This window comes from Myiozetetes cayanensis, unplaced genomic scaffold, assembly GCF_022539395.1.
Source record: "Myiozetetes cayanensis isolate MyiCay16 unplaced genomic scaffold, myiCay2020 scf21, whole genome shotgun sequence".
In the NCBI taxonomy this organism is placed as follows: Eukaryota; Metazoa; Chordata; class Aves; order Passeriformes; family Tyrannidae; genus Myiozetetes; species Myiozetetes cayanensis.
In genome coordinates this window covers 4,390,961-4,405,124 of record NW_026087423.1, presented here as the reverse complement: position 1 = coordinate 4,405,124, position 14,164 = coordinate 4,390,961, and the positions used below count along the sequence as shown (strand labels likewise).

The following is a 14,164-nucleotide window of genomic DNA, read 5'->3' as shown; positions in this document are numbered from 1 at the left end:
AGGGCTCCAGCTCTTTGGCTGCAAGGCAGGATCCGAGGATTTGGCTCTCTTACCCAACTGGGACTTGCTCTACTCACCCTTCAGCTCTGTCCTTTGTGTGAAAGGGGAGGAGTTTGGACTTGGGGCCTCTCCTGTTTGTGAGTCGGTGTCAAGCAATGGGACAAATAGGATGGAGAAGAGGCTCAGCTCAGATGTGCTGAGTCCTAAACCCTCATTATTGCTCAGAGGGCCAAGTTTTTCCTTCTCAGGAAGTGAAAAGGGAGGAGAGGTGTGACCGTAAGTCACACGACAGGAAAGGCAAACTGTTAAAACTTGTTGGCAGAAACTGTTAAAAGCCAGGTCTGTTTAGCAGCACTTTTTACAACTGAGTGTGGCTGCCTGGCTTTGCTGCTGCTGGTGGAGGGGTTTTTATGTTTTTCCTTTATATGGCAGCTACACTGGCTTTATTGTCTGCACTGGTTGCATCTCATTTATTAATAGCTGAGGTGACATATGTCACGAGGTGTGGAAAGTTGTGAGTGAAGGATTGTAAATTATTTTGTTAATTAAGAACTTAACCTTGTCTGGGAGCAGAGGATGGTAACGCTCACAAACTGAAATGAGCCCTGCCCATGAAGAGCCATCCACTCCCAATCTTCATCCACTAACAGGCAAAACCAATATGTGATACATTCTGCTCAAAAGGCTTCACACCATGTTCAGCCACTTTCTGCTTGTAAAGCCCATGCTGCTTAATTAATAAGTCATATTTTGACCTTTCATAGAATCTTACAGTCAAAGTGTCAAAGAACTAGAAAGCAATGGTTGGAGGTTGTGAGAAGGATGAATATCCATTGCTTTTTTTTTTTTCCACCATAAGGCTGCAAGTATCCAGTTCTGCTGGCTTTTAAATGCCTTAATACATTTATTTGTGAGAAAAAAAAAAAAAAGGTTTGATTTAGTAGTAAAAATCTTTGGTTAAAAAAAGCAAATACATTTTCTCAGTTAACAGCAGAAAAGACCACTGCTCTGATAGCAACTACATGCACAGCCTATGGCACATATGTGCATTGTGCAAGGACTACCTGGCTGCAACCAAACTCACAGACACAGGAGGACAATGACATTTACCAAAATGTCAGGTTTGTGCATGGAAACTCTTTATAAGACAAGCAAGGCAAAATGCTACCCACTAACCTGTGCTACTGCTGCCAGTCTGTATTTTAGTCCATGGCATTGGCCCTGCTATTTCCACAGAAATGCTGATTTCTCCAGAGTAGTTGCAGAGAATTGCTGATCCTACTTCTGTGCTCTGGGCTGGGCTGCTCCCTGTGCTGCCCTGCTCCAAACAGGACAGGGGTAGTTTTGCATTATCATAAACATCAAACCTGCTTTAAAAAAAAGATGAGGATATTCAGCATCCCTTTCTAGAGATGCCTGTTTCCTTGCTGATTGCTTTGGATGGGCTGGACTTGCACATTTCCTGGTTTTCAGGAACGAGGATGATGTACGTGTCCTGCACAGCCTCTGTCTCTGTCAGTTGGATGAAGATGCACAGATATCCTGTTTGCAGAAGTCCAGGATGCCTGCAAACCAGCAAGAAAATACACACCTCAAGTTGCTATCAGCTTTAAAAGTAATAAATTCTTCAAGTATAACTCATTAAAACAGCAGAACTGATCCCTGGAATCAAAGGGGAAAAAATTCAGAGTGAGAGTAACAGTCCTATCTCAATAACCTCATATTTGCTCTACAATGTGTTGGTTATTCTGTCTCTGCAAAGCTCCACTTTCAGTGCTTTGGGATAGGAGTTTTCTAAAGGAGCTCCAAACACAGGACTCCTTGGGAAATTAATACTAACAGGATTATGTAGATCATACTTTCCCATGCAGCCTAAACAAAAGGGCAATAGCTGTGCACAGAAATGCCTGCTGCATTTCTCTCTGACTCAGAATTAAGGACTTGATTTTACCTGCAGGTGTGCAGTTAAACACCGATTCTGCCAGCTGGATGAAAGACTCTCCCAGGATTTCCTGATAGCTCAGGTGACTTGCAGGAACAAGGTACTGAGTAGCGTCTTTGAAAAGCAGATCACTTCCACCGTACTTCCAGGACTGAAAGAGCTGGAATTCAGAATCCAGTTTGCTTCCCAGAGATTCCTAACCAGAGGAGAAAGTTTCACAGCTTGGACCAGAAGCAGCAAGGTTAAGCTGGTGAGTCTCAATTTTAGATATAGCAGAAAGAAGGGATCCACCTAGCACTGTCCTGACTGGTACAAGAAGATGCAGTTTTGCAGTGCCTTATTTGTGTGGCCACTGCTGAATGGGAACTGGGGCCAAAATGACCCTTCAGAGAATCCAAATCATTATTTTCTTAACACCCTCTGCACATTTCTAATTGTTTCATATTGGATCTGAAGGCACTTATGTGTGTAGTATAGAAAGCTTTTTGATCTTGGCAGGGTTTTCAGGAGTTGTACATAACAGGTGACAACAAGCCAAGCTTTGCCCTGTTCCCTGCCTTACCTGGGACTGCAGCAGGAAGTCGTGGATCTTGGTGACAGTGACTGGCCGGGTGATGACAGCGCTGGGGGGGATGTGGCCCAGGTGACACCCCGCCCACTCCATGACTGCAGCGCGGGTCCCGTCCGGGCACAGCAGCTCAAAGTCGAGGGGGCTGTAACCTTTGGCCCAACCAGAGCTGTCCAGATCTGAAAAGACAATGAAGTGAAAGCAAATCCTTTTGAAAAATTAAAGCAGAAGACAGGGTGAAATCTCCTGGAAAATGTTGAAAGTGGAGAGGAAGAAGCTCAGCTGGTGTGTTCCAAACAGTCTGTGTGGCCGTTTCTGGGGAAGGCACAAGGCCCAGGGCAGTGAATTTAAGCTGTGCCTCTCAACTAAAACCAGAGGAATATCAAGGCCTATCATGTCTCATCTTCGTCTGTGACCAGATCCTTTTCTAGAAACAAAGCACTTTGGCCTGCATGTCCTTTGCTTCCCCCAACAAACTGCTCATTGCTGCATGAACTCCTGGGGGTTTCCAGGCCCTTACACCCTCACTTGATTTTAGAGAGATTCTTCTCTTCAAACAGTCTCCTTTTGTTACTGAAATTGCCTAAAGCAGAATTTCAGTGTGCTTCACCAGGCTGAACAAATGAGGATTCCCTTTCCCCTCGACTCTATGAAAAGCATGTTTGGGCTGTTGGAGCAGTAAACATCATTTAAGAGACTGAGGGGATTTAAGCTCCTGCAACCAGAATCATTTTCATCAACAAAATCCAATTGCTAGACTGTTGCAAAGATCAGTGTTTCCCAGAGGAAATTAAGTATTTCACAGTGTAGTAACACTGCTATTTTAGAGACTGTGAAAGGCAACATAATTTGCAGTGGTTTTGCCTATTAAGCTGTTTGGCCTGTTTATCCCATAAGTGCCTGGGAGACAATCTAAGGAAGCTGCCATGTCACAGAACATCTCCCAGCACAAACACCCACAGCACTGCCCTTACCTGCCATTTTCATTCTGGAAACTCTGATTTTAAAACAATGGGTACCTGCACTTTGGCTGCCTGTGGGAGAAGGGCTGATGGGAAAATCCCCAGCTTTTTAAAGCTTTGAGCTTTCCAAAAATTAGTGCAGTGTCCAAAGATGACTATCCCCCAACACACACACTGCTCTTTGCACTCAGGAATTCTTCCTCTTTCCTCTCTAGCACCTTAGTGTTGAGCTTTACTGGAACACCCACATGCAGGAAGGTTCTTGCAGTTTTCTGGTCACAAGCACCACTCCATGGACCCAGATTAAACCCATAAAGGCTGATCCTCACAAGTGATGGTCACTTTGTGGGAAGTCACTGACCCTAAGGAAGATTCTCAAAGGGAAAGAGAATCTGCATCTCACCTTCAATGTTCTGGAGCAGGTTCGAGTGTTCCAGGAAAGCTACATCTCCAAAGCTTCTTCCACTGGGATTGCCAACTAGGCATCTAGTGAAGGAAAAAACCAAGTGATCAGAGACAGTCACTGCACAATGACTGACATTTGGACAGTCAGCTGAAGCTAAAAGAGGAGTAGCTGGAAGCATCTCCCATCTATAATGACGTGGTTGTCATGTGGAACAAGTTAGTGATGTCAGTATAGGTCTCATATGTGTTCATGTATTTAAAGCTAAGACAATTCCTTCATCCCTTACAGCAGCTCCCAAGCCAAAGCTGTGGCACAGTGTGCACCTTCACCCATGCCTAAGCACAAAAGAGAATGCATTATATATTTTTTTTTCTAAGAGTGCTTTCACCTTTTATATTCTTCTCTGCTTCTGTCTTCAACTATTTTTTTGGTATCTCCAGTATAATTACGTCCTGTATCCTACCCTGCTTCCTCCCACATCACCTCTGCTCTCTGAGCTCTGAACTATCTTTCATCCCTTCCCCTCAATGAGTCAGTACCAATGCTCTAAGCCTGACATGTTTGGAAGCATCGCCTTGCTTTGGAAATGGTTTCATGACTATTTTAAATCACCAGTCAGCTGCACATCCCATAGCAACTGCAACCAAAACAAAATACACTCTGGCAAAAGTTTATATGGCCAGTTGCTCAACAAAAAGGGGGAAAAAACTTTCCAAGGAAACCATCAGCAAAATAATAATCCAGTTCTGGCTATTGCTCTGCATTTCTGGCTGATCAAAAGCTCACCTGAGTGCTCCCATGTTGCCATAGTAATGTTCATTGTGACCTGCAGCACATCTGCTGGAGACTCGGGCCCCTTCCACCTCACTGTCCCCAATGCACACCTTGCACATGTTGCCATCTGCTCCCGGCATGCAGCCCTTCCAGAAGTAATTCTGGTAAGCTGAGGAAATCAAACTGAGGTGAGGTTAAGGCAAGGCATTCCAAATCCTCTTCATACAGGGAAGAGACAGGAATGGACTTCCATCCTAATAGCTGGATGGCTAGAAGAGGGCTAACTAGGGTGAGGAATCACACAGAGTCAGATATGGGGAAACGCTGCTTCGATACCCTCTGATTCTGCAATCACTTGCTGGCTGAATCCTCTTGGCCCCATCTCTATTACTGCCAGATTTAGGGCTTCAGATTTTCATGGTCTAGTCAACAGATAACCCAGAGCAGCCCTTACCAGAGCCAATGTCACAGTTCTGGGTATCATTCCCCAGAGCTCCCACTGTGTGCCTGGACAGCAGTAACCATCCTGCAGGACTGTACAGGTGACTGTGGCAGGACCTCCTTCCCTTCAGGTTATGGATGTTAATCTGTTTGGCACTTTTCTTAGCTAAGGCAACAGCAAACACAGGTGGCAGTGCTGCAAAACAATGACAACAACTGGTTATACCAAGGCAATTATGGATTCCAGACAGGTACAGCCCCCTCTTCCCTCCCTCGTCCTGTCACAATATCTTCACTTGGAGTACAGGACCTGCATTCTTTGCTTAGCCACAAACTCTTGTCCTAGCCAGAAAATTCTTTTCCAAACCCACATGCACATACATTCTTACAGAAATCCTACAGCAGTCTCAGGAAAATCTAAGCATTTTGCCCTCTCAAAGTTATTCTGTTACCTTCGTGCTTAACATGAATAAGTTTTCCTGTTTTCTCCATGCTCTCGGCAGCTTGGGCACAGTCTCCCCCTGGAGAGGAGAGACAGTCATTAAGGATGTTGCCACTGCTGTCATTCCTTTTACATGGCAGCACCAACAAAACCCTTGTGATCCTCTTCAGCCACGCCAGCACGTCTGTCCCTTTTACAGAAGGGCTGTGATAAACACACCGAATGTTAGAGACAGTGGAGGAGCTGGGGGCAGAATATGGACATATGTATTGATTCCTGCTTCCATCACAAACTGGGAAAATTTAACTGTATTCTTAATGGCACTTTTTTGACTCCCTCTCTCCTTGAAAAGGTCACATGAGAACTCACCATAACACTCTGCAGCTACAGGCACCAGCCCACACCTCCCTGCGATGTAGACGTGTGTCGCGTCCAGGGTCACCGCGTCTGCCTCGCTGCTCTGCCAGCAGCATTCCAGGAAAGAACAAAACCAGCACTGCCATCAGTTGTGTATCCAAGCAGCTTCTCCACTGGTTAGAAATCCCCCTGCACAAACTCCCTCTCGTTCCCACTTGTTCCTCTGGTGAACAAGCTGGTTCTCCTCTAGTTCAGGTCAGACCAGGACAAACACACCCTGTGCAGTCTTATCACACGCTCCGAGCAGAGGGAGTGTCCTACCTTGATCATTTCAATGCATTTGGTCATGGAAGTTGCTTGGACACAGACTAAGGGGTCGGATTTGATGCTCAGTGCCCACTCCTCACATTTGTGAAGCTCAGCGTCGCTGATGCAGCACCAGCGCACGACACTGTTCTCCAAAGAGCTGCCTGAGAGGGAAGGAAGGAGCACAGTGAGATCACATCCCCAGTGCACCAATCTGTTATTTGATAAGGGGATGTTTGGGTCTGTGCACTTGTGCCTGGCAGGGAGGAATTACATAGAAGGAGAACTTTTTCTTCCCTTTCCTTAGCTACAATCCTCTGGAAGGCTTCTCACCTTCGTGGCCCAGGCCCTTAAGGAGAGCTACATAATCCAGACCCAGGACATAGGCAATCTCCAGCTGCTCCTCCAGAAGCTGCAGGTGCTGAGTGGCATCTCGGAACAGCAGGTTCTTTCCCCCAAAGGGTGCTGAAGTGAAGAGTTCAAATCTGGCTCTTTCCTTCCCTTTTCGCCCAAAGAGGCGCTGGCACAAGAACAACACTTTCAATTGCAACAAATCTGCTCATTCTTCCAGTTAACAGGCAGCCTCATCCTTCCCTCCCTTCCCATCAGTGCTTTGTAGCATAGTACTCACAACAAACCCCACAGCTACTGCAGTGAGCAGGTGGTTTCAGTCCTAAAAGCATTACATGGTTCACTTTTTTTAAAGTTTTTTTCCTATTTTAATTATTCCAAGTTATTGGTTGTGTTCAATGTCTCCTACCCTGGCAAGGCAACCAAGGAAGCAAAACTGAGTGAGAAGCATTTGTGCAGCAAAGGGGTGCAAAGATATCTTGTACTTTCTGATTGGGAAGGACCACGTGCAAAGCAGCTCCATTCAGCCTGATGGCACTGGGAGAGAAGAAAGCACTGGGAAGCGTAGCAGGACCTCTGCTGCACAGCTAAGATGTGTTAATAAGTGCACTGACAAAGGCACATGAAGATCTCTCAATAAGGGAGAGATTCTGCACACTGCTCTCTTACCACAGTGTGCGTGACAGCACAGCCCAGCACACTGGGGTGAATTATTCACTGTCTACTGAACTAATTTAAGGGCTGAGTGGCTTCATAAATTCTTTAAACATGCATTTCAGGTTCAGCTTCAAATAGACTCCAGGATGTCAAGATATCAGATACTATTCAGAAGTTGAGAAGAAAAAAGAGAAAAAAGGTGAGCCCTGACAGAACCTGCACATCTCCCTCAGCTACACAGAAATTCATCTAAGTTCCAGGGCAGGGTGAACATCATCAGCCATTTTCCAGTTTGGGTGTTAGGGCATCTTCCCCTTCTTTACTTATTTATTCCCAGCCTCCTACAGAAGAACACTTCAGAGAAAAGCAAAACCTTGCAGAAGCCAGTGCAGGATCCTTCCCCAGAACAAACGATTTTTAGGGCTTTATTCACACTAACTACAAATTTCTCAAGAAAAAAGACAAACTGGGAGGTAATCACCACCCAAGCTGGAGATCTACAGCTTGTAATATGCACTCACTTGGATCATGCTGAGGAATTTGTTGGTGATCCTGTGGAAGTTGCTGCGGGTGACGATGGCCCGGCCAGGCCCCTTGCCCAGGTTACAGGTGCTGTAGTCGCTCAGCTCGGCTGTGCTCCCATCAGGACACAAGAGTTCATATTCCTGCTCTTCTGACTCTGAAAGGAGCAGCCACTCGGGAATCTGCCAAGTGAGCCCTGACTTGGCAGCAGGCACACAGAGGGAATGTAAGGCACATTGCAGGGGAGGTGGCTCAAAGGTTGTGCAGGCAGAACAGGGTACCAAGAGCACTTGGGAAAGTGGTCTTTGATTTGTTCTTCTCTTAACAAAGAGAGGGATCTCAGCCAGGGGTGACTCAAAATAGCCTTTAAGCTGTACCCCTGTAACTATGTTTGTTTAAAAATACTTACCTGCTAAGCACCTTCAAAAACATCAGTAAAGAGACCCACTGAGTTTAAGAGTACAAAGCAGGTATACAGGAACTTCACATTCCAGCAGCTCAATACACTGAATTTAAAAAGGAATCTTATAACTCATCTAAATCACATACTGGCAGCTTTGTCAGAGACTTTAGTCTAAAGAAATCACCTGAATAAAAACATCTTTATGCTTTCATTCTAAGAATCTCTTGTGAGCAATTATTGCTCGCTTACCCTTTCCTCTTCTGTTTCCTTGTGTGGAGAGCCAAGAAATACTATTGAGCTGCTCACAGGGATTGAATTTTCACTGGAAACAACATAAAGATTGGCATAACCCCCAAACTCCTCTGCAGCAAAGAGCACAGCCATAGATTAAAAGAAATCTGAGTTTTTAGGGTTACCTGTGGCACTCATAATTCTTAGATGATCTAAAAAGGCAACATCTGCCACTCCCTCCTTCAGGCACCTGCAGGAAGACAAATGCCATCCTATTAACATGTCACCTGCCTTTCCTCCCTTACAAGTTCTTTTTGCCCCAAAGGTGAATTCAGTCCCAGTGTCCCAGAGCTCACCTGAAGGCTCCCTCAGAGTCATAGAAGGGTTCATTGCTGCTTGTCTCACAGAAGTGGTTCTTGTCTCTGACATAGGACTTTTGTCCTTGGCAGAGAGCACAGAGTCGAGGAGCAGCAACACCAACCCCGGGGATGCAGCTTGCATTGAAATACTCACTGATTGCTGCAGATGGAGAGGGAAAAACCAAACCAAACCAAAAATAAAGGAGTTAAAAAAAAAAAAAAAAAAAAGAAAAGGGGCCAAATATATCAGAGACATAACTAAGACTACGGTGGTTTTACAAATAAATAAATTCTGCAAATGCGGCTTTAACTTTCTCTAAACCGCAAATCTAAAACATTTGCTGTAAAGAGAGTGATCAAATTTTGCTTGTTTAAAACCATCTTTGTGCTGGTTAGATATTGCAAAGATTTGCTCCCTGCATACAGCACACAAAGATTTCCTGTTTTGGTAACAACTGTGCTGCTTTGAGATCACTGGAGAAGTTCTGAAGAGAGCTAAGAGCCAGTATCAAAAACACTCCAAGAGGATCCAGTATCCACAAATCCCTTTCAATTCCCACGCAGCCCAGCTCATCGCACATCAGCTGGCATTTCCCTGACTCCTGCTGAGGCAGAGCCCAGTGGCTCCTCTCACCCACCTTGGCTCAGAGGCTGTGCCTCATCCCAGGAAAGGTCATTTCTTGCAAGGAGGAAGCCAAGTGGAACATTCCAGCCCGACGTCCACCTGGCTCCGTTGTGGCAGCTGCGCACACCTCGCAGCCTCTGGATATCCAGAGTTCCTCGTTTGGCCACGGCCACGGCAAACACACAATTCCCTGTAGGAGGACAAAATATGTAACAGAAAGAAAAAATACATCCCAGTTCTGCAGCTTCCACCTGTGCACAGGAGTTGAACAACTTTGGTGAACGTGGCCAAGGAAAAATCGACATTGGGCACATTAAATGTAGGTGCTGATGCCAGAAACTCAACCATACACTGGGAACGTGGCACCTTGTCAAACACGTGATGTGCAAGCAAGAAGGTAAAAATCTGGTGGAAAAAGCTTACAAGCCCATGCAGCTCCATCATACAATCCAACTGCTTCTCAGGAATTTGGAATATTTGCATCACATCCTTTAGGTATTGTAATGGAAAGAACTCCTAGGTCTTACCCTCAGAACACAGTCACCATTTCATGGTGTGTCAGCCAAAACAAAGTTCCTCTCTGTTCTCATACCTTCTGCTTATTAATCTCTTCCTACATCCATCTGCTAATTTGGCTTCCTTCTCAGATTCCTGTCCCATAAGTATTTTCTACTGTATGCTTGATTTTGGCTCAGACTTATTTATTCTTGCCTTATAAATCATTCCTTGCAGGACTGACAGGAGCAAAGAGGAATCTTACTGTGATAAGATTCTCCTCCCTATAGTCTTGTCTCTTTAGGGGGAGAAGGAGAGAATTAATTCATGAGAGAAGTTCATCTCTCAAAGAACTGCTAGTAAACATTCAGTTATGCTGATAAAGAGCATGGTGTAAGAATTGACACAGATGGAATAAAATCCTAGAGGATCCAGAGCTGCAGCCCAGCAGTGCTGCAGGCAGGGGTGGGTACAGTCAGTCTGTCTCAGTGTCAATGCCACAGGCAGAAAGGCTCAAAGCACCACTGGGGCTTTATTCATCATTACTAAGTACTTTAGAAACAGTTGTTTACCACTTCCATACTCCTATAAAGTTAATTAAAAAAATAGGGTTTTTTTCAAGAACTCAAGAGTAATTTCTTAGCCAAATCAGAAGTACAGCTTATTCTTTGCTTTACCAGCCTACCTTGATCATAGATCTCCTTTGCCACCACTGCCAAACCATAAAGTTTTACAGCAGAGTAAACATCTCCAGCATCCAAGGAGGCAGCATCTGCTTTATTTGCCTTAAAAACAATAGCAAAACCCTCAAAACAACTGTGTTTACAAGGAAACAAACAGAAGCTTCAAGACCACATTTTTTTGCTTGAGAAGCAGGAACCAGTGATTTTTACAAGCATTTGTTTTGTTTTTAATTGAACCCCTGCTACAAAGCATAGTGAAATGTTAGCAATGAAGGCTGAGTTACCTTCAAAAAATACCAGTTCTTTTCCACTAACATCCTTTCTCCCTTCTTCTCTGTGTCTTCCATTCCAAAAATACAATTCTGATGCCAAGTGAAGAAAAAGGCAACTTTTGTTTCCTCCTACTGCTCCCCAAGACCCAAATCCTGCTCAGAGTTCTCCTGGGTATAATCTTTCCCTAACCCAGGAAGTTGAACTGAATTTTATTTAAAATGGCTGCAGGACTGAATGAAAACACAAAATAAATTATTCCCTGAACCAACAAGAAAGGTTTTCTTTGTTTTGTTTCCCAGGTCAGATTTGGACTTTATTTTTTGAAGGCAACCAGGACTGAATGTAAATGTTAATGAAATTATTCTACAGAAAATGCTTGTCTTAATTTCTGTTAATGATTTTTGTCAAAGCATTTATCATTATGAAAATTCCATTTCAGAACTGCTCAATCACAAGAGCTTACACTTACAAAAGGTCTGATGTGTAATTTTATTCAAAATGAAATTTTTTTATATGAAAAAGACTTTGCTCATTACTTCAGAAAAGACTGACGAGGGGCTAAAAATAGTATGGAAGAAAGGGAAGATGAAATATTAATTAGAGTCAGAGTAGGACCAGAACACACAAACAAGGGAAATGCTCTGAGCAAGTTCTACTTTAATAGTTTGGGTTTATCCATTTATTTCCAAGTAGCTTTCTATATTTTTTGGAGATTGCAAGGGCATTAGCTGGGATAAAATAGTACTTTTAGTGGAACGCTCATGAGATTTAACTCTTGTCTCTCAAGCGACCGTGCACTTTGTCATACATGCAGCTCTGTCTTTTCAGTATCATTTTATTCTCCCAGAGATTCTGTTTGCCAGTTACTTTTTCAAAAAAAGATTTGGACTCAAAATCAACTTTGAAAAAAAGTCCCTGTGAACTCACCCTGATTTTATCGATGCAGTCATAGGTGTTGTGGGCTCTGATGCAAGAGACCCTGGTGAAGGAAGTGGCAGTGGCGAGGGGCAGCACGGCCGAGAGCGCCTTGGCCAGCTCGGCACATTTCCTCTGCTCCAGGTCAGACAGGGTGCACCAGCGGAATTTCTTTCCTGGAGCATCAAAAAAGAAGTCAACATTTGTAGGATTTCACAAAAAAACAAACCTCAGTTTAAGACCTTGCAGTTACTGTAAGTCGAGAGAATCTTGAGCCATGTACTGAAAGCCAGGAGTGAGTGCCCAGCAAACACCACAACAGCTCTACACTCATTTCCAGATGTTTCAGCATTTGACTCTCTGGGGATCCATTAATATTACACAGAAATATTGCCTGGAACAGGTAATGTTTACAATTAAAACATGAAAGGTTTTATTTCTTCCAGCATAGCATCAGACATTAGTACTCCACTTGTTTTGATGTTAATCGGCACAATTCCAAGGAGAACCTGTTGTGGATTTAGAGGGGAGCAGCTTGAAGTTCCCTGACACATTTTGACAGCGTTAATGAGCACACAGATCCCAACTGTCCGAAGGAAGCAAACCTTGCCTGAATCACTAAGGATACACTGAGTGTATCAAGCAGCTTCCAAACTAACAGGGTCACCATCTGCCGATGATCAAAAAATACAGGAAAATACAGGCAAATGGAAACCACAGGCACAGCTCAGGCTGCAGCTTCTTTGCAGAGAAGAAAACAAAACCAAAGCACACATCAATTTGAAGGTCACCCCCCTCCAGAGGTCACCTTTCTCCCTCTCTGCATCAGCCTTACCTGAAGACAGCGAAGAGAAGATGATCAGGACAATTAAAATCACTGTCTTCATGGTTACAGCAGTTCAGCAAGGATCAGCAAAGATCTTCTCTCTCTCCTGACTCTCTGCCTTCTCATACCACGAATTCCATAGTGGTGACCAAAGCTTCTGGAAGATAACAAAGGGGTTTTAGGCATCAACAAGGATAAAGCAAGATTTAAGAAAACAAACAGTCAGGGGATGGTAGAACCTTGTATGCAAAGGAGAAAGGGACAGTGTCCTATTGCTATCCGCAGATGGAAAAAATCTGTGCATTTGCTGCTTTGTTTTGATCAGACACAGGAAGAGATGTAATCCTCTGCTTCAGAAATAAATTGTGCTTCTGCTTTTTCAAAATGCCTTTGGGAGATGGGTAGGACTTGAATCTATCTTACAACAAAGATACCTAAAGCTCAGTGAATTGTCCAAACTACTGACCATATCTCTCTACAGAACACTGAAGGGTCCTTCTTACTTTATTTTTTTCACCTGCTAATGGTTTATCTACTGAGCAATTTTTAACAAAAAGTAATCCTATGCCTTCCCACAAAATCAGAACAGAGCTGTGACACTGTTGACTGTCTTGATTCTCTTCATTCCATTCCAGCGCAGCAATGTCATCCAAACTGCCTTATTTCCCTGTTTTCTAACACTTAGCCTGGAGTATTATTACCTCTTAATTACTTTACAGCAGCCATTAACATCATTAATTCTATGGCAGAGGGAAAACACACAACACATTGTACATATATGCTATATATATTATATATATATTTTATATATACAGGCATACTGATCTGATGATGCATCATCTTTCCTGTTCAGGAGAGAATTAACTATTCCAAGAGTCTTGGAGGAAGAAAGCCTTTCTCCTAACTTTCTTTTCCTTCTTCATCTTACAGATTTCCTCAGTACCTTTTCTGCTTCATCCATTTTTGCAGGTACTTTTCCCAGATTTCTTTTGCTGCCTTATGTCCCCTTCCCTCATGATTCTCAGTCATCATTCATCACTTGCTTCCTTCACACTCACATATTGCTGATCTCTGAGTTTCACAGGTTCCCTCTCCAGATCTGCAACATTTGTTGGGGTGTTACTGATCTGATCACAGAGTTACAGAATCACAGGATGGTTTGGGTTGGAAGGGACTTCAAAGCTCATCTCGTTCCACCCCTTTCCCTGGGCAGGGACAAGTTCCACTAGACCAGGTTGCTCCAAGCCCCGTCCATCCTCAGGCTTTTCTCACTCCTGTGCTCTGAAATCCCCTGTGACCTGGCTCAGCTGCACAGCCCAGCACAGCTCAGTACCCTGAGGGGAGAGTGTTTTATCCCTCAGCAAGTGCAGGCTTTATAATCTTACCAGATGTTAAAAATCCCCCACAAGCGTAAGAACAATGATAAAAGTAATTTTGAAAAAGTTAAATGTCCACATATTTACTTGGAATTCCAAGGAGGAAGATTAGATTAGGACAGGTCATTAATCAGTTCAGCCTGTGACAATTATTATATACTATAAACAAGTGTGTTACATTTAACCTCTGAATCACTTCTGAGTCAATTCTGGGGAAACTTGTCTGTCAGGCCCACCAGCTGTTAGACAT

The 14,164-nt window shown here is 43.9% G+C and overlaps 1 protein-coding gene across 1 annotated transcript; it reads right to left on the bottom strand.

Annotated features, from left to right (window-relative positions):
- Window positions 1-880: 880 nt before the first annotated feature.
- On the bottom strand, window positions 881-13,406 carry LOC126641738 (melanotransferrin-like). The gene is made up of 17 exons (XM_050318752.1): window positions 12,548-13,406; window positions 11,725-11,888; window positions 10,527-10,626; window positions 9,360-9,536; window positions 8,719-8,881; window positions 8,548-8,612; window positions 7,728-7,885; window positions 6,532-6,718; window positions 6,214-6,362; window positions 5,905-5,995; window positions 5,546-5,614; window positions 5,107-5,289; window positions 4,665-4,821; window positions 3,876-3,958; window positions 2,505-2,689; window positions 1,952-2,138; window positions 881-1,565 (listed from the first exon to the last, which is right to left on the bottom strand). The coding sequence occupies exons 1-17, from the start codon at window positions 12,597-12,599 to the stop codon at window positions 1,516-1,518; spliced, it is 2,220 nt and encodes a 739-aa protein (XP_050174709.1). The 5' UTR covers window positions 12,600-13,406; the 3' UTR covers window positions 881-1,515.
- Window positions 13,407-14,164: the final 758 nt, after the last annotated feature.